The sequence below is a fragment of the Caretta caretta genome, chromosome 1 (assembly GCF_965140235.1).
Source record: "Caretta caretta isolate rCarCar2 chromosome 1, rCarCar1.hap1, whole genome shotgun sequence".
In the NCBI taxonomy this organism is placed as follows: domain Eukaryota; kingdom Metazoa; phylum Chordata; order Testudines; family Cheloniidae; genus Caretta; species Caretta caretta.
In genome coordinates this window covers 214,096,968-214,110,970 of record NC_134206.1, presented here as the reverse complement: position 1 = coordinate 214,110,970, position 14,003 = coordinate 214,096,968, and the positions used below count along the sequence as shown (strand labels likewise).

General features: G+C 46.3%; 1 protein-coding gene across 1 annotated transcript in view; it reads right to left on the bottom strand.

The window, feature by feature from the left end:
* Positions 1–2,266: 2,266 nt before the first annotated feature.
* LOC125623037 (transient receptor potential cation channel subfamily V member 6-like) overlaps positions 2,267–14,003 on the bottom strand; it is a 46,492-nt gene continuing 34,755 nt past the window's right edge. The window contains exons 12-15 of the mRNA XM_048821870.2: positions 13,682–13,748; positions 11,440–11,708; positions 9,387–9,493; positions 2,267–8,154 (exon numbers count right to left, since the gene is read on the bottom strand). Coding sequence (XP_048677827.1) covers positions 7,878–8,154; positions 9,387–9,493; positions 11,440–11,708; positions 13,682–13,748 — 720 coding nt within the window. The 3' untranslated portion in view covers positions 2,267–7,877. The remainder of the gene's footprint in view (positions 8,155–9,386; positions 9,494–11,439; positions 11,709–13,681; positions 13,749–14,003) is intronic.

The window sequence follows — 14,003 nt, the reverse complement described above, 5'->3', positions numbered from 1 at the left end:
ACTAAAAGTTCTAAGACTCCATTCCTGGTCTATCCCTGGCAGAAACCAGCATACCGAGAGAGACAGACCCTTTGTTTCTCTCCCTCTTCCCAGCTTTTTAAAGTATCTTGTCTCCTCATTGGTCATTTTGGTCAGGTGCCAGCGAGGTTACCTTTAGCTTCTTAACCCTTTACAGGTGAGAGGAGCTTTCCCCTGGCCAGGAGGGATTTCAAAGGGGTTTACCCTTCCCTTTATATTTATGACAACATCAATAAGTATTTTTAACTGAGCTATAACTGTGTTTGTGTAGGGTGGATGGACGGAAATGGCGGGTGTTTCTTGGCAATCTAAATTGAAATTAACCAGGTCAGGTTTGCAAAAGTTGGGAGCGTAAGCAGCTATGGAGACCCCTTCTCTAGAGATGAGAGGAACTTTCATCTTCCAGCAGCCATTTGGTCCTTGGCCTCTGCGCTGAGGAAGATAGCCAGCTGGTTTTTGTGCTGGGGTGTTGGTTTCCCTAAGAACAAGGCTTAGACTGTGTAAATATTTCATTTCTTACTATTTTAAATCGAAAATCCTCAGCTCAACTGAGGACAGCTCTGCAGAGTTTATAAAATCATTAGCCCTGGAGTTGCAGGCATGAAGAACATTGCACTATCACCTCACCCTGCTTTGCACTCCTTGCAGACATTCATCTCTTTCACAGCAGAGAAAATACCAGCCAACAACAGGCTTCAATACACAAAGAAGGAGGTGACCCTGCAGGCAAATTTAAATTAGTTCTTCAGCCAGGGAGACAGAATGATGCACAGTCACTGAAACAACTAACCGTGGAACACACCCTCCTTGCATTGATCAACAAGTCATAAAGTAGAAGCAAGGTCAGATAACTAGTGATTGTCCTACCTCTCTCTTAATGTGCCTTTTGTCTACAGTTCTTGCTTGTGTCTTGTCTGAACTGGGATTGTAAGCTCTTTTTGACAGGGAATTTGTCTTTGGTTTCGAGAAGTACCTTGTGGCAATATGGGTGCTCAATTATAAAATGCCACCCTTCAAAAACAAAACAAAAAGGCAGCAATGGCCCCAAACACTGCACTAACATTATTGAAGGTGGAGTGTTCGGGGGCATTACTGGAGTGTTTGGGGTTTCTTAAACTCAATTAATGTTTGGAAAAAAAGGTTTCAAAAATTAGAAGTTAGAAATACATCTTTTTATTGCTTCATGGAATATGGGTGAAGTGCTGTTGCACTTCTTAGCTGTATTGATTGTATTCTGGAGGATTTTCTCAAAGTGCCTCCAGTATCATGCTGGCACTTTGTTATTGTTGTACATAAACCTAAATAAATAGTGGAAACAAAAGAACAAGCAAGTATCAGTACAAGGACCCAATTCTGCTTCCATTTAAATCAATAGGAATTTTACTCATAATGAGAGCAGGATCTGGCTCACTTAGGGCTGAGGCCTACTGAATGCACTTCAACAGGAAGGGGGGCTGAGCTCCACAAAGGTTTGCATGATTAGGACCTGACCTTGCAAGTGTTCCCCCAGGATCAATATGCTTACTCTTCTAAGTAACAGCTGAACAGGAGGGAAGGTACTGTGAAAACGAAAAATTGACAATCAAATCCATAGGTTCATCTTTTTTTAAAAAAAAAAGTCCAATATTGGGAAAGAAAAACACTGTTGTCTGTATCCAGTTTTGTCTGTATCCAAACTCAAATCAGGATAACGGTGTTCCTAGTGATGGCTTGCCAGAAGCTGGGAATGGGGAAACAGGATGGATCACTTGGTGATTACCTGTTCTGTTCATTCCCTCTGGGGCACCTGGCACTGGCCACTGTCGGAAGACAGGATACTGGGCTAGATGGACCTTTGGTCTGACCCAGTATGGCCGTTTTTATGTTCTTATGTCCCATTGCGCCACATGCTGCACATGCATGAGCACGCACATACATATACACACACAAACAGAGAGGAAAATATGGTCCAGTCCCATTCAGTTATTCCAAAATCAAGCAAATAAGGGACCTTGATGTTATCTTCTGGTGATGATTATTTGAATCCTTTACAGTTACAGTTTGAAGCAAGGATTTTCTAAAATGCATTGTAATCAGTTTTTTGATGGGGGAAGAGGGTGGGATAGGATCATAAAAATAACTGGAGACACACAAAAGACTCAAGTAAAGTCTAGTACTCACAGTGGCTGATGAGGGGACAATCACAAGAACTGTGATAAATTATTACTCTTATTCAAACAAACAAACAAAAACACACACAAAGCCAATGCATGCTTAATCTCTACATTTTTATTTTGAACAAAATTTACTTAATCAACAAAATCAGATCAAATTAGTTCATCCATCTTATCTCAGAGACATTTTCTGACCTACCAATTTTCCAGATACAAGACAAGATCTTAAAACCCTGAAGTTGCTTCAGTAGCAATTAAAGATTGTTTGAGGTCAACAGTTGGCAGAGTGGGGGAAAGAGGAAGGTCTGTTCTGAAATGACAACAACACTGGAGGAAAACAAACTGAGTATTATAGCAATAATGATCATCTGTTCTAATCAGTACCACATTTCAGAGTCTTGGGGCCGAATTACATCAGTGTAAGTGTTAATCCATGTTTACAGAGGTAGAAGAGAATACAGTACAAATGTGCAGTTTTGATATAAAAGGTTTTAGTATAAACTCACCCAATGTATTTGGCCCTTGATCTGAATCATTTCTGCTGGCTTTCCTGACCCAAACAAGTTTCTGCTTCTGCAGAGTCAATAAAGCTGTGGAAGAGTGAGACTGCTTCACTCATCACCAACAGAGCACTTAGCAAAATTATGATTGTGGAAGCTTTATGAATGATGAATAGGAAAGACATAGAAAAAACACAGCTGGATTTTCAAAACCCATGTGTAGTTTGTAGAGTTGCCAGTTAGAAGAACTTTTTGACTGGAAACTGAATCAGCAACACAGACCATGAAACACAAAATATCATTGTTACGGAGCCACCATAAAAATTACACTTTAAATTACAGCAAAAGGTAGTTCAGAAAAACAGATCATGGGAACATGGTTTTTTTATATAGAACCCTTTTTAAGATTCAAATTGGTTAAATAATAATGAGATCGCTTAAAATTGCATTTGAAAAAAAGTCATCCTTACTAGATTAGAATCCTTTTTTAGGGCCTGATCCAAAGCCAATTAAAATTAACGGGAGCCTGCCCAGAGACCTGATGTCATTGCAAGTATGTCAGCTTCATTCTTCAGCTTCATTCAGCTGAGCACTGAAGTGAACAGAAGTTCAGGGCACTCACCAACTCCTATGAGGAGCTCAGTTTATGGCTGGTTTGGGCCCCTAAAGCAGAGTATTTACACACTCCCAGCCCAGCTATTGGGGCCCACCCTTATTCCTATTGCCGTTAATGGCCAAAGTTCCATCAACTTCCATGTAAGTTCTGGTTATCAGGCATTTCTCCTAATACCAAATGCTGAGCCCACAGTTAGACAGGTAAGAGACTGAGGTTATTATTTACAATTATTTTTAAAATTACAAGTATCTTTCATTTTAAATTCTACAGATACCTGATGATTGACTGAGATCTTATACTTGCTACTTAGATATACTGTAAAGATATTTAGGTTCAAAATGTAGGGCTTGTAATTTTAAGAAGTTTCACTAACTCTCAAAATCTAATTTGAACCAAACCATTTGCATGAAGTGAAAATAATTAGGGGGTTTGTTTTTTTAAATGTGAATGTTTCCTTGTTCTGTTGGAAGCCCAAATGCAATAGCATTGCCCAAGTTACAGGAGACAGAATGAAGCTGGCAGGTCAAGCCTTCCCATTCAGTATGTGTGAACTGCAAATTAAAGTCAGTAAAAACAGCAGGAATGGCAAAAAGTCAGTTAGACTTTGAAATTCTTAAAAGATTTCTAAGTTGTTATAATTAGCAACATACATAAGGCCATTTAAAAAAAAAAAAGATTATTTTCTCCTTCATAGTATCCTTTGTGTATTTCACAAAAGCTTCTCAGATCTCCATATTATATTTCCCCCTGCCTTGCTTTGCAAGTTTCTGATGTAAGAAAGGAGGAAAAAGGGAAGAAGGAAAACCCGGGGAACTACAGCCACACCTCGGTCCCTGGAGAAATCATGGAGCAGGTCCTCAAGGAATCAATTCTGAAGCACTTAGAGGAGAGGAAAGTGATCAGGAATAGTCAGCATGGATTCACCAAGGGCAAGTCATGCCTGACTAATCTAATTGCCTTCTATGACGAGATAACTGGCTCTGTGGATGAGGGGAAAGCGGTGGACGTGTTGTTCCTTGACTTTGGCAAATCTTTTGACCCGGTCTCCCACAGTATTCTTAACAGCAAGTTAAAGTATGGGCTGGATGAATGGACTATAAGGTGGATAGAAAGCTGGCTAGATTGTCAGGCTCACTGGGTAGTGATCAACGGCTTGATGTCCAGTTGGCAGCTGGTATCAAGCAGAGTGCCCCATGGGTTGGTTCTGGGGCCAGTTTTGTTCAACATCTTTATTAATGATCTGGACGATGGGATAGATTGCACCCTCAGCAAGTTCGTGGATGACACTAAGCTGGGGGGACAGGTAGATATTCTGGAGAGTAGGGACAGGGTTCAGAGAGACCTAGACAAATTGGAGGATTGGGCCAAAAGAAATCTGATGAGGTTCAACAAGGACAAGTGCAGAGTCCTGCACTTAGGACGGAAGAATCCCATGCACTGCTACAGGCTGGGGACCAACTGGCTAAACAGCAGTTGTACAGAAAAGGACCTGGGGATTACAGTGGATGAGAAGCTGGATATGAGTCAGCAGTGTGCTCTTGTTGCCAAGAAGGCTAATGGTATATTGGGCTGCATTAGGAGAAGCATTGCCAGCAGATCGAGGGAAGTGATTATTCCCCTCTATTCGGCACTGGTGAGGCCACATCTGGAGTATTGCATCCAGTCTGGGCCCCCCTCCCACTACAGAAAGGATGTGGACAAATTGGAGAGAGTCCAGTGGAGGGCAACAAAAATGATCAGGGGACTGGGGCACATGACTTACGAGACTTACAAGGAGAGGCTGAGAGAACTGGGTTTGTTTAGTCTGCAGAAGAGAAGAATGAGGGGGGATTTGATAGCAGCCTTCAACTACCTGAAGAGGGTTCCAAAGAGGATGGAGCTCGGCTGTTCTTAGTGGTGGCAGAAGACAGAACAAGGAGCAATGGTCTCAAATTGCAGTGGGGGAGGTCTAGGTTGGATATTAGGAAACACTATTTCACTAGGAGGGTGGTGAAGCACTGGAATGCGTTACCTAGGGAGGTAGTGGAATCTCCATCCTCAGAGGTTTTTAAGGCCCGGCTTGACAAAGCCCTGGCTGGGATGATTTAGTTGGTGTTGGTCCTGCTTTGAGCAGAGGGTTGGACTAGATGACATCTTGAGGTCTCTTCCAATCCCAATCTTCTATGATTCTAAAGAGATTATGAATTGGAGGATTCGATGAGACAAAGTAGTTCCAGTTAATGTCATAGTGAAAAACAGCAGAATCAATCACATTGGTCTACATTTTAACCCCATTTTATAAACAGAATTTAGAAGTAACAGGAACAACAATTCATAGAGGTTTTACACCTACTGATCTCACTTGTCTTGTCCCTGATGCACCAGTTTTGGCTAGTGAGTCTTTACGAACACACAGGACCAACTGGAGTTTCCTCTCATTTACTCTTGCGCAATCCCAATGGCTTTAATGAAATTGTGCAGGCCTAACTGAGGAGAGATACTGGCACTAAAAGTTTAAAGCGTGATTATGGTGACACCAGAGACAGAAAATGCACAGCTGACACTTAGAACAATCATTTTTTGATTTGCAAATAAAGCCAATCACAACTGGGAAATGCTAGGTAAAAATGACCTCATGGTGTTCTAACTTAATTGTTTCTCAGGCAGATTTCCAACTGGTTGAAGAGCACAGGCAGATGTGGAAAGATTAAGGAAGACTCCACCAATCCCCTTCCCTTCTCTCCTCCATTGATTAAGGAAATTAAATTACAATTACAGCAACAATTCACAGTTTTGGTACATGTGCAAAATCACATATTTCCCATTTCCATAAACATTTAGTGCAAATCCCTGTGGTTCAACAGGACGGGCTGGGAGTATAGAGATGAAAAGAAGACCAACTCACATGACTTCAATTAATCACAGTGTATCTAATACAAGTATTCATCTTAACCCAAGGGGAAAAATCTCCTCCTTAGGACTCAAGCACACATTCAAGTAGGGGGGAAATAGTACATGTAATAAAATGCACATAACCTCAAAGGCCATGCATCTGGATATGGCACTAAAGTCTGCAGCAGTCCCATGCAGGGGATAGTTGCTGTGAAGGGTGGGAATAACACCATTAATAAGAAAGCCACTGGTTTCTGTTCCTTCACTCCTTGGTTCTGGATGCCAAGGAGCAGTAAAGGATGTCCTGTTACAATGGTAGGGTCTAATGCAAGCAAGCTATCTTTGGGTTCCCCTTAGACACAGAATTTGATTCACAGGACCTGTTACAGAGGAAATGTCAGGCTACAAGTTGCATTCCAATTAGTTCTGCTATTGGGATTACACTGTGAGTTGCTGAGGGCATGAGGCCCTGCAAAAGGGCATCTCATTTCTTCCCTGTAGTCATTTTCCTGAAGGGACGTCCTGGCAGAGGACTAAAGGAAGAGGTGAAAAAGGACTGAACCTGGAGTGGGGGACCATGTGGATGAATCAGAGTCATTGTGGACCAGGCATCATTATATGTTGTTAAAAGAGTCAAGACTTGTTTCCAAGTTGCCTAGCAATACCTCCCACTGTGTCTCACCCAGCACTTGCTTCCCATGTTGATTGACAGTGGCCATATAGCTCCCCCTTCCCCTCATGACATAGCACAGGGTGAGTTGGAGCTGGCATGCCTCACCACAGCAGGCCCACAGCTGCACCACTGATCTCCATGAAGACAAGGACCAAACAGCCTGCAGTCTCAACACAGCAAAGATAATAGATGGCAGGCAGATATCAGACCATGAGCCAGAGATTTCTACTTTTCCATCGGAAACACTGCTTGGGACCAATTCACCTGGGATCTCTTTAGGGAGTCATCTCACCAGCCCCTGCACCCTCTTAAAACTGGGTAAAAGTCCCAGCACAGAATGTGTGACATATCCTTAGGAAACCAACAGTCACATTTCTGTAACAAATATGATTAAAGTGCATTCATATGGCAGAAAAACACTCAGTCCCTCCTCGAGTAGCAGTGTGGAAAATGCCACTAATAGAGGTTTGTCTTTCTTCAGGGAGGGACATCTGGCAGCTTCTTGAATGCCAGCTGTATGGGGACATTCCCTTTAATCACCGCAGTGTCAGCTGCTACTAGTTTCCTGAGTTTAAATATTGTTTTCAGTTCTGTACCAAAAAAATCTCCCAAGTCAGCTCTCCTCAATTCAGAAAGCACTGTGGTCTTTGTGGGACTGAGGAAAGGAATATACCATGTATCACAGGGCGAGAGAGGAGTTACTGATCAGTTCATAGTTGCCCTGTAGTCAGGATCTCCTGTAAATGGATGAAACCCCAGGGCTGGAACATTTTTCTGTCTGTTTCTGTGGAGAGTTACAGAGCTGGACAAATAACAAACCCCTCAACTCAGCTCCTAGCCAACACAGCAACAAGGACACATGGAAGAGGGGGAGAGGAGACTTGGGCAGCAGTATCCATCCTGCAGCATGGAGCAATCCTGTTGCATCTGGAGAGCTCTTAATAGCTATGGAGTGTGGTGTCCATACTGTAGTTTCCACTGGCATCTGGAGAAGGTAATTGCTTCAGCACAGGGCATCCACGTTGTGGAGTCAGCAGAGATGTGTCTCAGACATGGTAGACCTCCTCCTCTTCCATGGCATGGTTGACTTCCCCTTGAAGTTGTCTGAAGGTGGTACGCCTCAGGATCTCCCAGCCACGGTGGGAACTGCTCTGGGATGTGCTCCGGGACACTGAAGCAGCAACTGGTGCTAGGTCCTTCTTGTAGGGGATCTCCCCATCCAGGTTCTCTGAGTATTTATCAAAGTTCTCTTTATCCTGGGTCTTAAACGCTTCTGTGTAACGATGCATCTTTTGCTTGTTGGGATCGACCCTGTCTTCTACCCTGTAGAAAGATGAGAAGAAGTTGAATACACCAGAAACATCCCAGCTTCTCAACAACCACTAGCAGCTCCACCAAGCAGCCCTCTCCCAACACCACATCCAGCACAAGGCTTAGCACATCCATGGGGGAACTTGTCACAAGCAGAGCTCCTTTAGCTTCCTCCTGTTCACACACACACACTATTGAAGGAGACCCACCACCTCCACTGGCTTCTATCCATTCTCCCCACTGCCCCAAAACCTTCACTGGCATTGTTTCCTCCCTGCTCCCCAATTCTCTATCCCCTTTACTGATTTCCTAACCACACCTTCTTCCTTTCCCTTTGACCAACTGCAAATTCTTGGTGGACTTGCTCGACTTGACCCCACATCTACTTCCTCTTCCCAAAAAGAACAGGAGTACTTGTGGCACCTTAGAGACTAACAAATTTATTAGAGCATAAGCTTTTGTGGGCTACAGCCTGAATTGCCTCTAATGGGACCAGTGCTTAGCCAGCTCTGTCCTAAGCCAGGTTGGAATCTGTATGGCGGAATAGCTTCATGGACCATTCCCTGAGCTACTGGAGCCAGCTAGTCCCAATCTCATTCCTTGCATTGTGACGCTGTCCCCTTCTCTTTCTCTGTGCTGCGCAATTTCCTCACAGGTGGGTGTATCATAGAATCATAGAAGATTAGGGTTGGAAGAGACCTCAGGAGGTCGTCTAGTCCAACCCCTGCTACAGCTGGCCAGAAAGTTTTAGGCAAACCATCTTTTCACTGGAAAATACTGTTTCGATTAAAATGATTTTTTTTTTTTTTTTTTCAAAATCCTATTGATTTCAACAAAACATCCTTTTGGACAAAAAATGGAAATCTGTTTTTGTGACCATGTCCAAGTGTCCCATTTTGACATTCCAGGGATGAAAAGTTTCAATTTTTCATGTTGAAATTACTTTTTGTATGAAATTTACTGTATTTTATATAAAAAATAATGGAAGGGTCAAAATTTAAGCAAAACATTTCAAACTTATCAAAACAAATTATTTCAATTGACTTGAAATCAATGTTTTTTGAAATTTCATTTTGTGAAAAATGTCATAATTTTGGTTTTTGGTCTTGATTCAGTATGAACATTTTTTTGAAATCTTGAAACTTTTCACAAGATGGAAAATCCATTTTCTAACCAGCTCTTTTGTGTGCACACATGCACATGCATGCACATCCACAAAGGACATGTCGGAGAGGGGAACTCACCTGAGGTACCACCGGTCCCCTAGTCCATACTCCCGTCCACAGATCCCAGAGCGAGGCCAGAGGCATCGTGGGAGTTTCCGTTCCAGCATGACAGTAGTGGCAACAACCTTTCCAAATAAGAGAGAGGAAAATAAGAAAAAAAACCCAAAACACTATCTGAAAAACCTCATTTTGAAAATCATTGACGACTCCATGAGCAGAGTTTAGAGCAGAGGTGGGCAAACTATGGCCCGTGGGACCGTCCTGCCTGGTCCCTGAGCTCCCAGCCAGGGAGGCTTACTCCCCGCCCTGCCCCCACTGTCCCCCCTCCCCTGCAGTGATGCCGCTGCGCGGGCAGCACGACTTGCACCCGCCCACCTCCCAGGCTTTCCAATAAGCCTGTCCTGCTGCTCTGAGCGGCCTGGTAAGGGGGCATGGGGAGGGGGGGTTGGATAAGGGGCAGGAGGTCCCGGGTGGCTGTCAGGGGACAGGAGGCGGTTGGATGGTGTGGAGGTTCGGGGTGGTGGTCAGGAGACAGGGAGCAGGGGAGGTTGGATGGGGGGCTCCCAGGGGGTCCCAGGAAGGGGGGTTGGATGGGGGAGGTCCTGGGGGAGGTTCCCAGGAGGGGCGGCCAGGGGACGGGGGGGTGGGTTGGATGGGTTAGGGGTTCCGGGGAGGCCTCTCAGGGGGCAGGGGTGTGGATAGGGGTCGGGGCAGCCAGGGGACAGGGAGCGGGGGGGGGTGGATAGGGGATGTGGTCCCGGGGGGCCGGTTGGGGTGGGGGGTCCTGGGAGGGGGTGGTCAGGGGACAAGGTTGGATGGGTCGAGGGTTCTGAGGGGGACAGTCAGGGGGTGGGAAGTGGGAGGGGGCAGATAGGGGGCAGGGGCCAGGCTGTTTGCGGAGGCACAGCCTTCCCTACCTGGCCCTACATAGTGTTTCGCAACCCCGATATGGCCCTTGGGCCAAAAAGTTTGCCCACCCCTGGTTTAGAGGCACTGAAGGAAAGAGAGGCAGCATCTCTATCCTGTCTACTAAATGGTTGCTCACTATTTTTGCTTTAATTTCACCAAGGGTTGAGCAAACCATGGACCATCTTCAAACAACAGAAAATGGAATGTTCGTCCCCCTTACACATGGTGGCAGGAAATAAGCCAGTCAGTGCACAGTCTATAGGAGATGCCACTGTGCTTATGCAAATATTACAGCCATGAGCAGGGTGAGTGTCTAGTTACCATCAGGAACTCAATACCCTGCAACATCAGGAAAGTCAACCATTAAACTTCCTGGTCTGTCTTGGAAAGGCAGGAGGTAGCAGAAAAAGGTATAACATGATCCAGTGGCCAAAAATTGAAGTGAAACAAATTCGGATTGGAAATAAGATGTACATTTTTTAATGGGGAGAGTAATTAACCATTGTAACGATTTACGAAGGGTCGTGGTGAATTCTCCATCACTCACAATTTTTAAATGAAGATTGAATGTTTTTTTTTCCCTAAAGGATGTGCTTTAGGAATTATTTAGGGGAAGTTCTATGGCCTGTGTTCTTATAAGAGGTCAGACTAGAGGATCACAATGTCCCTTCTGGCCTTGGAATCTATGAATCTATGAGGAGTGTTAGTAAGTGAGGAATATAAAGGGGTTGGGATGGACAAGAGAGGACAAACAGGTTTCTGGATGGTGGTTTGAAATGATATGGAGATGTGGATAGGGCACAAAGAGACAGAAAGGCTGGTCCAGATGTCAGGAGCTTCAGAGGAGAAGGCTCTCACACCGAGAGTGCCCCTATTATGTGAAGGAACAGAAAAGATGGTACTTGATATGCAGAGGGAATGAGACAGGAGACAGATAGGCTGGAGCAGACCTATCGAGGTGGTGGTGAGTTAAACTGAATCTTGAAATGAATGGGAGGCCCAGCCCATGGAGCCGTGTAAGGATGGGGGTGATGTGGCCATGCTTCTTTACACTGCAGGAGCGAGTAGCTGCACCTATCAGCACTTCCACCAGGGCCAACTCTCCTCATTCTGTATTGGAAAGATTTCTCCATTGCATGGCCTAACACGACAGGGCCCTCACCTGTGCTCTCCAAAGCTCGTCCCGCTCGTGGGCCACGCGCCAGTGGGTGTCACCCATCATGGCGATGAGCAGGTTGAGCATGAGGAGGGTGGCGATGACAGCAAAGGCAAAGTACACCACACTGTACATGAAGGGCAGGTCCACGCTGTAGTTGGCAGGCCCGTCAATGATGGTGAGGAAGAGCTCGAAGGTGGTGAACAGAGACATCGGATAGCTGTAGAACTGGCCCAGCTCTGTGGGGTTCTCTGTCTGGAAGATTATGTAAAAGGCTGGAGGAAAGGAAGAGAGAGAAAGTTAAAATAGGAATAATGCCCTGTGGTCAGCAAAAGAGAATCTGAGGGGTGGGGTCAGAATGGGGATTCTTGGAGTGTAAGATCTTCTGGACAGGGACTATGTCTATCTCTGTGTGTAACTCACAGCATGATGGGAGTTAATTCCTGACTGGGACCTTTGGGCTTAACAGTAATATAAGCAATTAATAATAAACAAGCTGTGACATAGCAGAAGGCCATGCTGGGGAAAGTTCTAGCATCATTTCCACAGAAATATACTCCTGAGGAAATTCTGCACCAAAAAAATTAAAAATTCTGTGCCAAAAAAAAAATTCTGTGCACAATATTTTAAAATTCTGCAAAATTCTGCAATTTGATTTGTCCACAAATAAATGCGAAGGCTCCAGCACAGCAGTGGGGAGCACAGGCCACTGGCTGCATGGAGGTGGGAGATCACCCTGCAGACCCCACCACCCCCAGGACATGGACTTGGTGGTGAGGCTGCACCCGATCCTGACATAGCGTAAGGCCCGGACCTGCCCCAGAAACACCCTGGGCCCTGCCCCTCCGCACCAGGCACATCAGATGGGGGCAGGCAGGCTCAGCCCAGCAGGATACAAGTATGGAGGGGCTTAGTGTGGAGGAATCCAGGTGTAGGGTGAGAGGGTTCTGTGTGGGGTAACCTGGGTGTGCGGGGATCTGAATGCACAGGAGCTCGCTGTGGGGTTCCAGGTGCAGGAGCAATGGGACTCTGCCGGGGGACCCAAGTGAAGGTAGTTGGAGCTTGACCAGGGTCTGGGTGGTGGGGTAGTGTGGCTTGGTGGGGTGGGCATCTGGGTGCAGCTTGGAGCTCAGTGGGGTTGGGGGTCCAGGTGTGTGTGGGGGGGTCATTGGAGTGGTCGAGGTGCATGGAGGGTGAGGCTCATTGGGGAGGGGGTTCGAGTGCGGGAGGCTCAGCAGGGGTGGTCTGGGTGCACAGGTGGGAGTCTGGATGCAGGGGGGTAGGCTCAGCAGAGAGGGTCCAGATGCAGGTGGGTGGGGCTTGGCAGGGGAGATCTAGGTGTTGGGGGTTGGTGAGTCAGGGTTTGGGTGCGGGGGTCCGTTTGCAAGGAGGAGGGGTCCAGATGCGGTGGGAGTTGGGTTCTGGGGGTGAGGCTCAGCAGGAGGGTCTGGGTTTGGGGGCCCTCGAATGCACGGATGGTGGGTGGATGGGGGAGCAGCTCTCCATACAGTGACCCCTTCCCTGGTGGCTGAGGAATGATGGGAGCAGGAAGGTGTGGGGGAGGGGTTGCGGAGCTGTGGGAGGTTTCTTGGGATGGGTCTTACCCCTCTCTGGCACCAGCTACTCCATGCAGGGGAAATACGCTCCTCCCCCACCCTCAGCCCAGCTGGGACTAGCAGCTGATCCTAGTGCAGGATAGGAACCACTGGTCAGGGTGTCCCGTGAGCTAGGTGTGTGAGGGTGGGGCTCGAGGGGGGTGGAGTGGTCCAGGTTCAGGGGGCTCCAGATTCAGGGGTTGAGGCTCAGCAGAGGATCTGGATATAGGGAGTCTGGCTATAGATGCATGGGTGTTGGGTGGATGAGGGGTGGGTCTGACCTGGCACCAGTTGGGGTGTCCCCAGTCCTGACCCCCCTCAGTGATTTACCTCTTTGCTGGCTGCTCCAGGCACATGAAACAATGTGCCCGTGCTGCTGGGGAGGGGCGCATGGCCACTCTTTCATTTTCCCTTTGCTTCCCCATCAGAAAGTCATTTTTCTGTGCGAAAGCAAAGAAATCTACCGCAGATATTAATTCTGCATGCGAGCAGTGGTGCAGAATTGCCCCAGGAGTAGAAATAGAAGCCAGATGTTGTCACAGCCCTAGCTGGCTCTCTCACAGAGGACAAGGTGATGCTAGGCTGAATTACCCAGATAAGACATGGAGAGACAGCAGAGGGAACACAGCCTGGTTTACAAATTATGGTCTCACCTGATGAAAAGCCAAGTATCACCACCGCCATGAGCCAGCAGAAGCGCATGAGGTCTCCAAATATCATCTGCAGAGCAAAGCGACAGGTATAGTTGCCATGAGACCCGACTTTCCCACCAACCCAAAGACCTTTCCCCCTTCTCACTGTGTGATACTAAATATATCTGCTGTTACAGGTATGTTGAAGAAAGGAGCATCAGAAAGCCCTTATGGCTAACACCTGTGTCCACTGGAAAAGACATGCATCTTTCCCGTATGGGCAAGACCCTGAGTTCTTCCTGTCACAGAAAAGACCTCATTCCTATGTTCTAATATAAATGCT